At 42.6% G+C, this 14,797-nt stretch overlaps 1 protein-coding gene across 6 annotated transcripts in view; it reads left to right on the top strand.

Moving 5' to 3' along the window:
- The window catches only part of LAMA2 (laminin subunit alpha 2), a 3,129,796-nt gene that overhangs the window by 1,589,876 nt on the left and 1,525,123 nt on the right, over nt 1-14,797 (top strand). For all 6 annotated transcript variants that reach the window (XM_085611831.1, XM_085611827.1, XM_085611830.1 and 3 more), the window contains one exon: nt 13,786-13,913. In XM_085611831.1, coding sequence (XP_085467957.1) covers nt 13,786-13,913 — 128 coding nt within the window. The remainder of the gene's footprint in view (nt 1-13,785; nt 13,914-14,797) is intronic.

The following is a 14,797-nucleotide window of genomic DNA, read 5'->3' as shown; positions in this document are numbered from 1 at the left end:
AGGCTACAACAGGCTCTACGAACTACTAATGAAAAGGCACTGGAAGCAGCGAGGGCGTGGGAGGCTTTAGTTGCAATACTACAGGCACCTAAGACAAGTTCGGAGGGGGGTTCGGTTTTGGAGGGGCAAGAAGATTTAATTGTTACCATAGAAATAGGAGAGTAAACCTGGGCACACTCAGTAGAACAAGTGTTAAGCTCCAATGAAAGTATGTTACCTGTACTGCACTAATGTTGTTGAACTCTTTACTTCAGGAAACTTAGATGCTCCTTTATTATTTACAATGCGTGCACCTATGGCACACCAGTGGCGGGGTAAGGGGTGGGGGAGGGGGTTAAGGGGACAAGCGGCTTGAGATTTGATATGATGTCATATATTTGATTTTGCAATGCTGCCTTAATTTCTTTTGTTGTTTGGAAATCAATAAAAATATATGTTAAAAAAATAAAATGATATAGCATCCTCAGATCTCCCACCCCGTTCCTCTCTTCCAACATGTGGTCATCCACTGAACTCCATCTGCTTGTTTTGCCCCCCTTTCTCTGGTTTGAGATATTTTATTTATAAACAAAAAAATATGCCATTGTGGCTTCCTAAGCACGTTATCTATCACCCCATCTGCTACACTAAAAAGCACCAACAGATTCTGAGACAAGAACGCATAAATAGACACCCACTCCCTCCAGGCATAATCTTCAAATAACCCTGTTTTGACAACTGAAGCCTTCACACAGGTAACAAGGACCCTTGCCAGACAGCACATTTTAAACACAAAAGAGCACTACAATTAGTAAAGCTCAGGCCGAGTTGCATATTGCTTTGAAATTCTACTTACAATTCCATGACCTCAATTCCAACAAATTATAGCAATTAATTTCAATTAATAGAAATAATTGATACTTCAGACATGAAAAGAAGGAAATGTGGGCTCAGAGTCCTTTGAAAAACTGCTTTTCAAATGTCGAGAGGAGAAATGCGAACTGATAGCAATAGCATATTGTATGCTTTCATTTAATATCTAATGAGAGACAACCTACCCCAGCCTCCACCACACTCTGAACCGCTGTTGAAGTCTTAATTCTCTTGATCTCCAAGCAAACAATTAATCTAAAATGTACATTAAAAAATGTTTAATTCCCACGTGTTTCAGACCCTGAAGTAAAGTTCCTCCAATCACACTGATATTGTTTAATTCTTTGGTCTATGCTGAGTATCAGACGTTATAAAAAAAAAAAACCTGTGTCAAATTGACTTTGAATATATCACAGCTTTCCAAATATTCGACCACGTTCAGTCTAATTTGTAACGAATACTTTGTAAGCGGTTTAGAACATGTGCAAACCTATGTTTTAGTTTATGTCTCAGAAGCGGTGTTTGAAGTCTGCATCACATTTTCAGACAGGTATGCTGAAATATATCAATGTATACCTTGTATGTATCTTTAAACATTTTACTGATATTTCTAAAAATGAACCGAAGGGAAATCCACAAGGAACTGCAACTAGAATGTCCACATCTGTTTGACATTCCGAGCGTAAACAGAGTGGAGCCCAAACGTATTAAGGCTTAGTGAGAAAGGGGAAGAAAGAAGAACATTAAGAAATGCAACCATGATTAGCTACTGGTATCCATCAACGATAAGAATAGCCTCTCAAGTGAATTGCAGGGCTGGGGCGCGATAAACCAGTGCAAGTGGGAGGGAACTGGACTTTTCAGGATGAAGTAATGGTTTAACTGTCTAGCGGAATTCGTTCAGAGCTCTCAGTCAACTGGACATAGATAATCCCTGTTACAAAATATTCTTGAAGGGGACCCCAGATGAAATCAAGATCTGTGTGAATATTGGTGGTTGCGTTCGAAAGGTGCTCCATTGCCAGAATACCCCACTATCCCAGAAACCAATGGTCTATTAGGGGAGGCCTCTTCTTCTTCCAGCTTGCTGCTTTCATTGTCTTAGCTGTTCCCAAACATTTCCACAGCAAGTATTGTAGCTGCCTTTGCTTGATATTTCAATTTTTGGTCATCTAGCCGCAGTAATACAAAGACAATGTGTATCAGGAGTGGGTAACCTAGTAATGCTTTCATCACAGGCAGAAATTCAGTCCGAAATGTGAGTGGGCAGTCCCACCATAAAAGTCTAAAATCCCCTAATAATCCCCTCCAGAAAGACAGGATATTTGAAGGTAGGATTTATTCAATTTAGTTGGGTAAAGAGACCGATTGAATATTATTTTTATAGAGAGTTTCTCTCCCCATTTTGCTGCGTGTATTTTTCGTAAAACCCCTTGAAAGTGCAGACCACTGTTTATCCTATATTGGTTGCCCAAGTACCCCTGACTAATGGCACCCTTAAGGAAAGATGGAGTAGATTATATAACATTTTGTATTCTCTGCATCTTTAACAAAATATTCCAATGGAGTAACGCTTTAAGTGGGTGCTAATTTGATTTCAGGATGCATCACACAATTCTGTTGCTGTAAATAGTAGTGTTCTGTTTTATCTAGGTGGAATTTCTGTTTGCAGTCAGAAAGGAAAGTATCTCTAGGCCTGAGAAGATATCTGAAATCTTTAGATAGTCTCTAGCTTTCCATCTATCAAAGGTGCTTGAGTGTAGGTCAAGAGTAGAGGCGGGATTGTAATGGATAGACGAATGTGGGCCTTGGAGGAGTCTTGCAACTTACTCTCAACTTCATTACAGGAGCAATGCTGTTGTTGAACTGCAAGGGCATAGTCTGGAAAAATGGGAGCCAGAACATGAACACTGTCAACCTGAAAAAGGTCTGTTGTCATGCTTTCTGAAGAGGGATGCCCCAATCTCTGTAATTTGTTCAATAAGAGGCGGCTATTGAGCCCCATGCAGTGGAGGGCGCATGGGAGCCCTATGAACCCTTTAAAGGCTAAAGAGGCCATGAGGAACCATCTCAGTATTAAGCCAATGTTCCAACAATAAATAAAAATTGGACCTCTCCTTCCTTTTCAGGCCAACCACCATATTGGGGTTTCACCTGTACCTTCTTTCATGCATCTTCTGCAAGGAGGAATACAAAACTGGGGATGAGGTGACATTATGTCTCGAGCACCTCCGTACAACCTCCACTCCACAATTGCCACCCAGTACCCCTCTCTCAGCCTCCAGTCTCTCTAACTACTTCTGGAATCCCGAGGCCTCCTACGCAGTCACTCATACCTCAGCAGACCACCACACCCCTGCTCAACACAGTCGAGCAAGCAATCAGGGTGGATCCAGCCTTAATTATAGTGAGATCTCAAGGTTTCTGCCTACGGGGCAACATTCTTGAAGGTGACCACACGCTCCCCACAATGCTGCTCCTCCAGAGCTGTCTTGTTTACCACGAGCCTGCTACTGGATCACACTTTCAGGCCACAGCACCCTTCTCACAGTGACCTACACACTTCCTGCACTGAAACAACCCCCAGCTTCAGTCGCCGTCCTAGCATCTTCCTAGGTGATACTTCAAGGCTTACGAAATCACTAAACTTTTCAGCAGGCCGCCATTTTAATTGGGCATGACAACGTGGGCGAGAGAGAGCCTCAATTTATCTACTTACAAAGCTCTCTGGCCCAGCCCATGTTCAAAATTCATCCAGATAGTTCTGTCGCCAGTTCAGGTAAAGCTTTTGCGCACACTGCAGACACTCACTATTCCATATGGTGGTTGTATGGTTGAATAAACGCCAGATGGCATGAGAACTGAGTCTCAGGTAACCATGTCTAGTTGGCAGTCTTGTTAGCAGGCAGACCTTCTTTGGAGTGAGTATTGAGGAATATTGAGGCAGAGTTTGCATCCAGTTGTAGAATGTGCAGAATTACCAGGGTACGGAAGCCGCTGAGAGAGGTTTCTTTTAGCTAGCAGAAATCTACAATTTGCATCCCGATTATGTTATGTGTCTCTTGAACATTTGTTCACTCTAATCTGGAGGTTGTATTAACACAGCAGAGGGTTTGAAGTGAAGATTTCTAGATGAGTGACGGGGCTACTTTCGTATAGCGTCCTGAGTCTCTGGGGGGCAGATTTACAAGAAAGTGACGCATCTGTGAAGATGCGTCACTTTCCCTGCGCCACTTTGAGAAACCCTTGCGCCACTATGGATGCGCCGTATTTACAATATGGCGCACCATGGCGCTAGGATTGACAGATGCGTCAGAAATTCAGACGCATCTGTTGACGCAAAAGTCACGCATTGCTGGAGTAGTGTCGCAAGCACGATGCAACTCCAGCAATGCAGGGGGATGCCCATTCTCATTGTGCTGCGTCACTCCTTATGCCGGCTTTTTTGCGTTGGAACGCCCACCCTGCATACATTATACCTGACGCAGGTATAATGTGACGCAGAGCTTTACAACCTGACGCATCTCCATAGATGCGTCACGTTGTAAATGGGCCGCATTTTTACGCTGCTGCTGCGTCACAAAAAGTGACGCAACTGCGGCGCAAAAATGACGCAAGGGGCTTGTAAATCTGCCCCTGGGTATTTTAAAGATATATATTGATTGTGCTAAGGGAGGCGCTCCAACACTGACATACAAAAAAGCACCCACAAGGCACTAAGTAGATTCAGGCAGGTTTCAGTGTTAATACAACAGTGACAGACACCTAAAACAATAGTATACTTTTTCAGTATTAGATGGAATAAAAAAAAATGATATGCTGCAAGTTAAACCTATGAGTATCACGAGCAAAAATATACATCTGCATGCATGCACGTTTCCGAGACTCAAGCTGGATGCTAAATGAAGATAAAATAAAGTAAACAAAGAGGATCGTGTCGTGGAAAAGAGTAAACAAAGTAATGTTCCAATGACTACAAATGCTGATTACTTTGACTTAACGCACGCTAATGGGATTCATGCTTAAACCAGAGAAATCTGAAAGCAAAAGTTAATTAAGTATTTGATATTTGAGATGCTGGTGGTCTGTTTCTGTGGTAGCAAATTCAGTGTACAGATGTTTGAGGCTCAACTACTTACCACAGAGCATACACACTGAAGGTGTGTTGTGAAAAAGGGACTATAGGCAACAAGATATTCCTTTTAGCATGCTTACGGCTGGTTGTACTCAGGTGGCCATTCTAGGACATGATAGCATCCTATGAAAATTAATAATAAATGAATGCGCACATAGGCCCCCCATTAAGGGCCTTGTTGTGAGTCATTTGATACCGGTTCTATGCAAACTTCAGACACCATAATACCGCACCAGTATCATACAACCACTAGGACTGGCGAATAATTTTTTGAACACAGAATTAATGTGTGGTGTTCCACATGATATCCCATTTTCAAAGGAGTTTTACACACCCATTTACTACATGGTCTGAGTAGTTGGTAAATGTTTGAGGGGGCTTCTGTTTGGAGTGAGGGGCGTAGAGAGGTTAGCCTAGGAGGGGGAAGGGAAAGGAAGCGGAAGTTAAATTCTGCTACAATAGAACGTCGGGTACACCTGACTTTTGTGGCCTGACTGCTATTCCAATCAAAGCCTCGAGTGAGTGTAGCAGTCAGAATTTCTGGCTGGTAAAATTGGGTTGTTTGTTCCTACACCCTGGAAAAGCAGGTGTGAAACTACAGGGTCAGCCATGATCGGGCAGAGGAGGATTCCAAGGTTACTTTGCTCCACCTGACTCAGAATCAGGGCAAAATAATTTGGTGGAAAATTCATGGTAATACCTCTGATACAGTAATTGTTTTACCAGTGACAGCCTGGGATCTTTGAAAGTGGTGTGGTATCCTCTGTCAGACTCCCCCTGAAAGCTCCCCCCCTTACACCATCAACATGCACACACAGACGCAAGGCAGAAATGGACACACCACCATGAGCGAGTTTTAGTCTAACCATATAATTGCGTGTCTAGGAATCTTGAACTTCCAAATGAAGGATCTATTTTAAAAAGAATTAAGATGGAATATAGCCTGGCGTTGCTTCAAAGAGGTATGAGAGAATTGGAAAATTCGATAGTTTATTTGTGGTTATGGGCCCTGCAAAGTTCTTGAATTTATAGAACCTTTGAGGTTTCAGACCCTCTGTGGACTGGCCAAAGCATGTGATGTCTTTCCAAAGATGACTGGAGAAACTGGTATGAGTGGTAATATCAAGGTCACAATCTTAGTGTTCGTGATATTTATCTTGTACCTGGACTACTACTCAAATTCCTGAGTTAGTGCTGTGATGGCTCAAATTTCAAGTTTAGCCTCAGATCTCATTATAGCCCTATCGTCATTGAAAATGCGTAGCTTAATGTTTAGGTCATTGAACTAAGAGATATCCTATGAGAGAGATGGAGAGATAGCCTATGTCTTACTAGGAGACTGGATTGTTCAATATAGGGAGCAAAGAGAGTGATAACCTTATTGTGTACCTCTTTCAGTTTGAAGTAAAAAGAATAAGGTTTGATTGAGACAAACTAATGCCACCAAAGCAGCAGATAGTATTGACACAGCTTAGACACGATTAATGGGTAATCTGTTTTTATGGAGATCAGTCTGGCATATAGAAAGCCATTGTTCTCCATGTGCATAATCCACACATAAGGGTAGAAAAGAGGAAGAGCACTTGGAATAATTGTGTTCTTAGGAAAACAGTGTTAGCCCTTCTCCATGAAAGATGGGCTTTATGTTGTGTAACACTACACGTTACTCTTGGAGGGCAAAATTAAGAAGGAGGGAAGGCCCTTTACGACATAAATACTGTCAACATTCTAAGGTCTCTCAATCATCGTTACGATGGGGTTAAAATAGAATTATGGACTGTTAGTGGGTTTCACACTCATCAGACACCATTTAGAGTTCGGAAATGCCCAATGTAAGATCACTTAGACATTGTTGACTTGTGAGAACTTTATCATTTTCTCAACACTTAATGTAGGCACAGAACTCTTACACAAAATGAGGAGCAATTATTTTTGGAACCTGCTTGGCAAGGTTGAGAGAGTGGTTACATATCCAAATGAGAGATGGTTTTGTAACGCAAGACTGGAATCAAGTAATTTGCACATTGTGACTTTTATGAGCCTACTTCCAATGAGTCAGATATTTGAGTCATCTAGTTTTAAAGTGGCCTAATCTCAAGTTCCCAGAATTTGGGGTGGGGATAATAACTTAGTCATAAGACCTGATAAACACTAGAAAAACATGGGTAAAAGTCATTCTGTTGAAAAAAGATGTGGGTGACGCAATTATCCCTTAATACCCAGATAAGTTTAATTTGATTGATGCCTGAATAAGCAAGTTCCGTGCCAAGAAACAATATCTTCTATTCAGGCAAACACAATTCCTTCTCCAGAGTCTATTACTTTCTCGCATACTATCCATTTACTTCACATTCCTAAATTCAACCTTGGATGATAACCAACAATCCATTGGTAGTCATAGGCATCACTCAACCATAGCAAACTAAGATGATGAGGCTGACATTTAGTAAGCCATGACTCAAAGATGGAAATTTTAAAAAAATCCATCAAGGTGAAAATGAGGGAGGGTCTGGCAAGCGGCAAAGGAAGTTGCATTGTTTTAGGGTGATCTGGTCAGTTACTTTTGATTCCCAATCCATCTGCTTAAGATGGTGGCGAGTGGGCTAATTGACAGCATTTGTGGGCACACTGGCAGCTGGTCCATGGCTGTGATGGTGGTGCAGATCGACCATGGGGGACGTTGATACAGTGTGGGGGCCCATGTGGATGGTAAGGCCCTGTATATCAAAACAACGCCCGCCGTGGCCAAACACTGAGCTCACCCTGAAGTGGGGGTTTGAGCCAGGCCAGTGGGGAGTGGTGCAGCTTTGGGTGTTTTTGCCCTCTCCTTGATGGGCACCTGGCAAAAGGAGTGTGGGGAATCAAGAGAGGAGTGGGACATTGTGACCGGCTCACCAACATGAGGGCGGCAGCACAGGGAGCCTGGCATTGAGACATTTGTGAATGAGGCTGGTTGTGAAAAAGCCTGAGGAGCTGTGGTCTGCAGAGGAGTATTGGGAGCGATCAGAGCGGCCGAGACTGCCCCTGAGGTGAGACAGATGCCCAGGCGCCTCATGATTGGAGATGAGCAGAGGTAGAGTGCAGGTGCAGCGAGGGCCCAACCTCGTGGGGGCCGTCCCTGGGTGGAGCCGGAATGGTCCGGGGAGATCCATTGGATGAACTGGGTAAATGTTAGCATTCGGTAAAGGGAAAAAGTCTGAAGGCAGATAAATGAGACCGAGACCTTCCTTGCTGCTGTCTTGCCTTCTCCCGCTTGGCTTGTCCTAACAGTTATCAAGATGCAGAGGGAGCAGCTTGAACTTGCAGATCAGTGAATTGCACTGAATATTGTGGACTTGTGATCATGACACTGCTGTGACTTGACTCCGCTGAACTGACACCTGCATCCCCAGAACATTTAGATACTCTGTCATTTATTTCCTGGTATTGGCATCCCATATGTAGCTTCCACAGTGAGACATGGCCCTGAAGGCCCTGGTAGGTAAAGTTGCCTTCATCACACTGGACCAAATTTTTGATATTATTAATACGTTCTTCGAGGTTCTATAGAATAAGATTGCTAAAGTTGCAGTAGACTTAGGAGTGCTTTGCAATGATCACCAAAAGTTAGTATCTAGGGCAAGGAGGCCAGTATTCGAGTAGTACATCCATTGGTAGAGCTGCTACACAGCCAAGAGAAGAACTTAATAAAAAAGTGGGGTTGCTAGACCGGAGGGTGGAAGATGTTGAAAACTGCGGTATCAGAAACAGGATGGTGGGGAAAACAAAGGGGGCAGATATGGTGACTTACCTGGAGGAATGGATAAAAAGAGAATTAGCATCCAAGGGACTGCCACCATTCTTCGTGCTGGAGAGAGTACGCAGGCCTCAGTGTGCGGATGCACAACCAGGCTCAGTGGTTGGGCACTATCTCCACTATTGAGACAGTGATTTTAATCAGCAACGCTCCCTTCCTGTCAGCTGCTTCCAGGTCAAGAACACCACAGTTGCTATTTTTTTTTTACTATAACATGGAGGTGCAGCAGCACAGGACATCATTCCTTGAGAGAGAGAGGGAATTGACGGAAGTGGGCCTGTGATGAATGCTCCTGTCCCAAGCCAAGCCAGGTTTAAAGTCATAGTGGAGAACCACACTTTGATCACCTTGCTGGCGTTTGGGAGTTGCAGTAGAAATGTAGAGCGGGAATATCGCAGGCTGCCATGTTCAAAATGTAAATTGTGTAGGACAACATGAATATTAAAAAAACATCTTAAGACCTCGCCATAAAAACAAAGAGAAGCAGCGCTTGTGACTGGGTACACCTTTTTTCTTAAAACAATTGACTTATAGTGGTCATAATTGTGCATCAAACCTGGACCGTAGGTATTCGGAGGCTGCATCACACCAAGATAGGCAGATGACCTTAAGTGCAGTTGACAGGTACCAGGGTCTTTGCAAAGGAGAAGGTGGGCACAAATAAATAAACTGCAGCTGAACGTTAGGTGTAATCAGGCAGGTGTGGAACTTTTGTGGGGTTGTGGGCCCTCATCTTAGGTGGAACTTGTTATCCTTTTGGATGGGAGGACTGGCAATAGCCAGAGCAGAGAATATTTTAGGCCACACACTCCTCTCTTAACTCCCTAGACTATTGCCTAGGGAGTCTTCCTTAAAATTAATTTCAGTTTTCTGTTTCTGTTTTTATATTGTGTTTTGGACAGATGATCATTGCCATTCTGACCACGGGAGTGGGAGTTGAGGTTAGGTGTTATACGCAACATCATTTTGTCTGATTGCTATTAATGCATCACCTGATATATAGGGGTGAGCTGTTATCCCCTCATTAGATAATGGGTAGGAAGTACTAGGATGCATCAGCCTGATGACAGCTAACATCTCTAAAAACACATGAATCACCTGGAATGTGAGGAGTATAGGGTCAGTGAACAAGAGCTATAGAAAACTGTCTTATTTCAGGTATATGGGGTAAATAAGGCATTATTGCAAAAAAAACCACCTAACTGAGGTGAGGTGATTAGCTCACACATTCGCTTGAGGGGACAGGTCCAAGCTACTGGCTACTTTTCAGACGTCAGAGGAACATTAATTTGGATCAGACTGGGATAGTAGCTAGAACATATTGCAGTACACATTGACAGAGAGGATGGATATGTCCTGATGTGGGTGAATGTTCAATGGTGTGTCATTACTGATAGGATGTATTTACACCCTGAATATGAATCAGATGCAGTTTTTCTAATTTATGACTTTTTTGTTGTCTCAGGATATGCAGATTCCAATGATGCTGGGGGAGGACTGTCATTTAATAGAGATTATGGTATAAATTGATTGGTGCCCCCACTGGCTGATTCCCCAGGAGTGAAATTAGCAGCAGACTTTTATGCATGAGCAAGTCATTGGGGATTAGTGGATGCATGGCATTAAAGAAACATTAGCAAATGTCAGTACTCTTTTTATTCTCCTTGTCCACAATCTACATGTCTGATTTCACAGATGGATGTTTTCTTCAGCAATTACTTAGAATGTCACAGAGTATTTACCACGCACTGTGTTGGATGATAATCCTTTGCTTATGGGTATTGTTTTGGGAGACAGCTGATTCCCATCCAACAGGAAGAACCTTGGATTCCTACGTACATGAGCCATTTTTTAGGGACCAAATGGGTGAAGCAATTGGAGAGTATTTTTTAAGTGATCTTGGTACACCACGTCATATTAATATGGAATGGGAAGCATTTAAGGTGGTGGTGAGGAGTTTTACAATAGCCAATTAGTAGGAGATAAAAAGTATTTAGGGGACAAATATACTGCACTGGAGGATAACATACATACATTGGAAAGGCACCTCCCAGGAGACATCTTGATTGGTCTTAGACCATTGACAGAAAAGGAAAAATATGCTCCTGTCATAGAGCAGTCAAGGGATGTAATGTACTGCAAACATTTAGATGTCACACATGCAGAGGACTGTAGGGTAGGTAAACTCAAGGTTTGGTTGATACAGTCAGAGGGGAGGTGTAACCCAGTGATGCTGAAAAAAACTGCGCTTGGAGAGACTGTGTTCTCCACGAGGTCTTTACCCATTAACACCGGAGTTATATAGATAGAGTCCTCCAATTACAAAAGGTAGGAAATAGAGACCTTCTGGGACAAGGCGCCACTGACCCAATTGGGAACTGATGAACATGAGATTCTAAGTGGGTCCATAATGGAACTGTAAATTAAGTAGGCCATTACGGCGCTAGCCAAGGGTAAGACACCCAGGACATATGGACTGCCAGCAGGGTTCTATCAAACATACATGACATATTTAGCTCCTCGATTCCGCAATGTATGCAGGTATACTGGAATGTGGTTCCCTGCCAGACACCATCTGTGAGGCTATAACTGATTCAGTTCATAAGCTCCACTGAGATGTCATGGAAGACACTTTGTATAGACCTCTCTCAATGCTGGACTACAAAATCCTCAATAGGGTCTTGGCCACATCATCTCCAGGTGCACCTGTACAAATTAGTTTATCAAGGGCAGAATGATTTCATTTACCAAAGCCACGCCTACTTCAACATTAAGTGACTGCACAGAATACAGAGGGAGACTTCAGGTAGACACCCTCCTGCCACGCGGGTATTGTCCATAGACTTGCGTAAAGCCTTAGGCACACTTCACTTGGGGTACCTTTGTGGAGTCATGAGAAGTTTGAATTTGGAAACTGGATGGAATAAATTAGTTAGCCTCGTGTATGCTGGTGCCCAGGCAAGCATTTGATTTGGACAGTCTACATCTGAGGCTTTTGTGGTTAATAGAGGGATTAAGAAGTGATGCCCTTGGTCACCAATGCATTTTGCATTGGCAATTGAACCATTTGCAAGTATAATGAGAAAGTAGGGAAGAGGAAAGGGTATACCAATTTGAGACACAGAACACGTGATATCGCTTTATGTGGATGACATACTCCTGTACCTTGGAGATGCAAAAACTGGCATCAGGTGGAATGTGAAAGCACTTGAGGTTTTGAGGAGGTTCCAAGGCCTCTGCACCAAGTGGGACTATACTTATGCCTTTCCGGTCTATTCTTGCTAATGGCCCCATTGGCAGACTCTCGCTTGACCATTAGATGGAAACACTGAGTTATTAACTACCAGGGAGTGTGACTATACCACACTGACGTGGACATCAGAGAAGGAAAGAAAGTTCTGAGAGGGAGTGTGGTATTTTGGTGTATTTTGGTGCTCCTTAAAGTTACACATTATGGCAACAGACGCCTTATCCAAATCGGGGATCCGGCTGTGTGTGTTATATTATCTTAGTAACTGTCCGGTTTGGATCCCACAGAGTTGGTTTGAGGGGCAGAACACCTTACTTCAAGAACTGATATAGGATGGTGGATGCTATTGGGTCTTGTTGTCCACCCTACAATGCCCTAAAACAAGCTGGTGGGTTGTAGTCCCAGATTACAATTGTATTTCATATCAGCCCATCTTCAGTGGTTGTCCAGATGGCTCTCAATTCTGAATGGTCAAGAAATGGGGGAACTGGGTGTGCCACACCATAGGGGTGCTTTGTTAGCACTGATGTTAGGAACACAGCTGCTAAAATTCCCTGCAATTGTGATTCTTTGTTAGAAAGCGGTTGTTAAAAAATTAGGCAGTACTAGACTAATGCACTGGGGCTTCCATTAGTGGGACTGCCTACACAGGGAGAAGTTTTTTTTTCATGGCTAGGTGACTGAGAGTGTGGACATGTGCTCGGATAGAAACCAATGAGGATTGCTTCTCTGAGGGGAAACTGAAGCTTGAATCACATGGGGCAGGGAGAGAGGGTCTGTAATAGCGCTTCTCTTCTAATACTGCATATGCTTACTTCCCTCTCTCACCTCTTATGACACCCCATCTCTTTGATCTCCATTGCTCTTTGATGTTCACCTCACCTTCTGGAGATGCATGTATCACAACAGTCACTGCACAGAACTTGGCTGCATATAGACCGCTTTGCAACATGTAGGCCTCGGGGACATGTGAGGGAGACTATAAGAAGGGTGCTGTAGACACTTTGAATAATGATACCAACCCATTTTAAACCAACTGTGTTTGCATGTAAGATTTACCATGTGCCCACAATTTTTTTAACAACTTCTTCTTATTAGGAAATGAATAAATTCTTGGAATGTCAAATCAGTGACCCTTCAAAGAGGCCTTCAAGCCTTTATAACGTTTCCTTTTATTTAACGTGCTGTAAAGTGTATAATTTTGTACAATTGTTTTCAAAATTATTTTGAGGGGAAGTCACAGAGTCTGCTGGGGTCAGATGCTTGGTTTGATATCTTCTTTTGCTGTCTTTTGCTAAAGGAACCAGCTATGTACAATTGACCCATTTGAAATGGCACCAGTGGCCAATGACTTCAATCCAAGCATCCTTTAAACTGGAAGGGACGCAAAATCCTACTTACTACTCCCTGTACCACATGTTTACATTACATTGAATGAGCGTAGTGAAAACTGTCTAAGTTATTCAAAAAGTTATTCAAAAGTTGTTGTAAAGTTGCCTTGGAGTTTTCTTTTGTTTCTGCCCAATGCAATATATCAGTGACACGTGCAATACTTAAATCCGATTATAATAACAATTTCCTTAGAGCCTTCTATGGGTCCTTGAGTTAAATTCTGACAATTGTGGGTTTCACAGGTGATCATTTCTAACATTTATGCTTGCCTGATTAGTGTTAGTATTTAAAACAGATGTTACTGTACCAGCTTCAAGACTGAAAATTATAACTGTGCTATTCTGTACTTTTTCTTATTAGGACTGCAAGCATCATACATATGGTCCTTATTGTGACAGATGTTTTCCTGGTTTCTATGGAGATCCTACACAACAGACAGCTGATGACTGCCACCCCTGTGCCTGTCCATTAAATATACCTTCAAACAAGTGAGTTTTTTACTGTTGCAGCATTCTCAACATTTTAAAGACCAGATTTGCACTTTGGTATTTTGGTATAAGTCTAATGTTCTTGGTTACGTTCAATGTGCTATTAGGAGCAACATTATTTTCCAGCTATGAATGTGGATGTTGTTCCACATAGGAGTTTGATGTCATTAATCTTTCTCATAAACATCTATCGTAATATAGAAAACATGATGTGGAGTTCCATACCTTCTTTATTCTTCCATGTTCCAACAATACAACATCATGTTTTATGTATTCTTTTTGGTATATTATGACAGACGTAGAATGAAATGGAGAGGAGCTGGAAGGTAGCTTTATCTCTGGCTGCCACCCAGGACGGTAAATAACCTTTACCACAAAACCGTCACCCCGCATGTTGATACAACGCTGTCATTACCGCGACCGCATTGTAACAACTCATACCATTACCCAGCAAGTCGTAACAACGACTTGCAGAGGGAGGAGAAGGTGTTGGATTTAAAATCCAACACCTTCACTACTGTCCACACAGACTGGAGTTGGAATAGTAAATTATACTATTCCAACATCCAGCGCCAAGGGTAATGGTATGCATTGTTCCTACGCGATCGTGGTAATGACCGCATTGCAACAACATGTGGGGTGACAGGCTGCGGAAAAAAGAGCTATATTCGTCCAGGACTGAATAAATATTTGACTTACCTTGTCAATCAGGACCAATTAGCCTATAGTAAAAACTGTCCCGGTATTAAGCAGAAATTCATGTGGTGTTAGAGGGCAGTTAGCTAGGGTTTTTAGGAACAATAGGCATGAGAAAAAGTTGAATGTAGTTAGAGAAAGTAATGTCGCTGCGAATGAATCATCTACATCTTGTGAGAGAGATTGTG

The sequence above is a fragment of the Triturus cristatus genome, chromosome 6 (genome assembly GCF_964204655.1).
Source record: "Triturus cristatus chromosome 6, aTriCri1.1, whole genome shotgun sequence".
NCBI classification, from domain to species: domain Eukaryota; kingdom Metazoa; phylum Chordata; class Amphibia; order Caudata; family Salamandridae; genus Triturus; species Triturus cristatus.
Note: the sequence above shows the minus strand (reverse complement) of the source record. Positions and strands in the feature narration are given on the sequence as shown.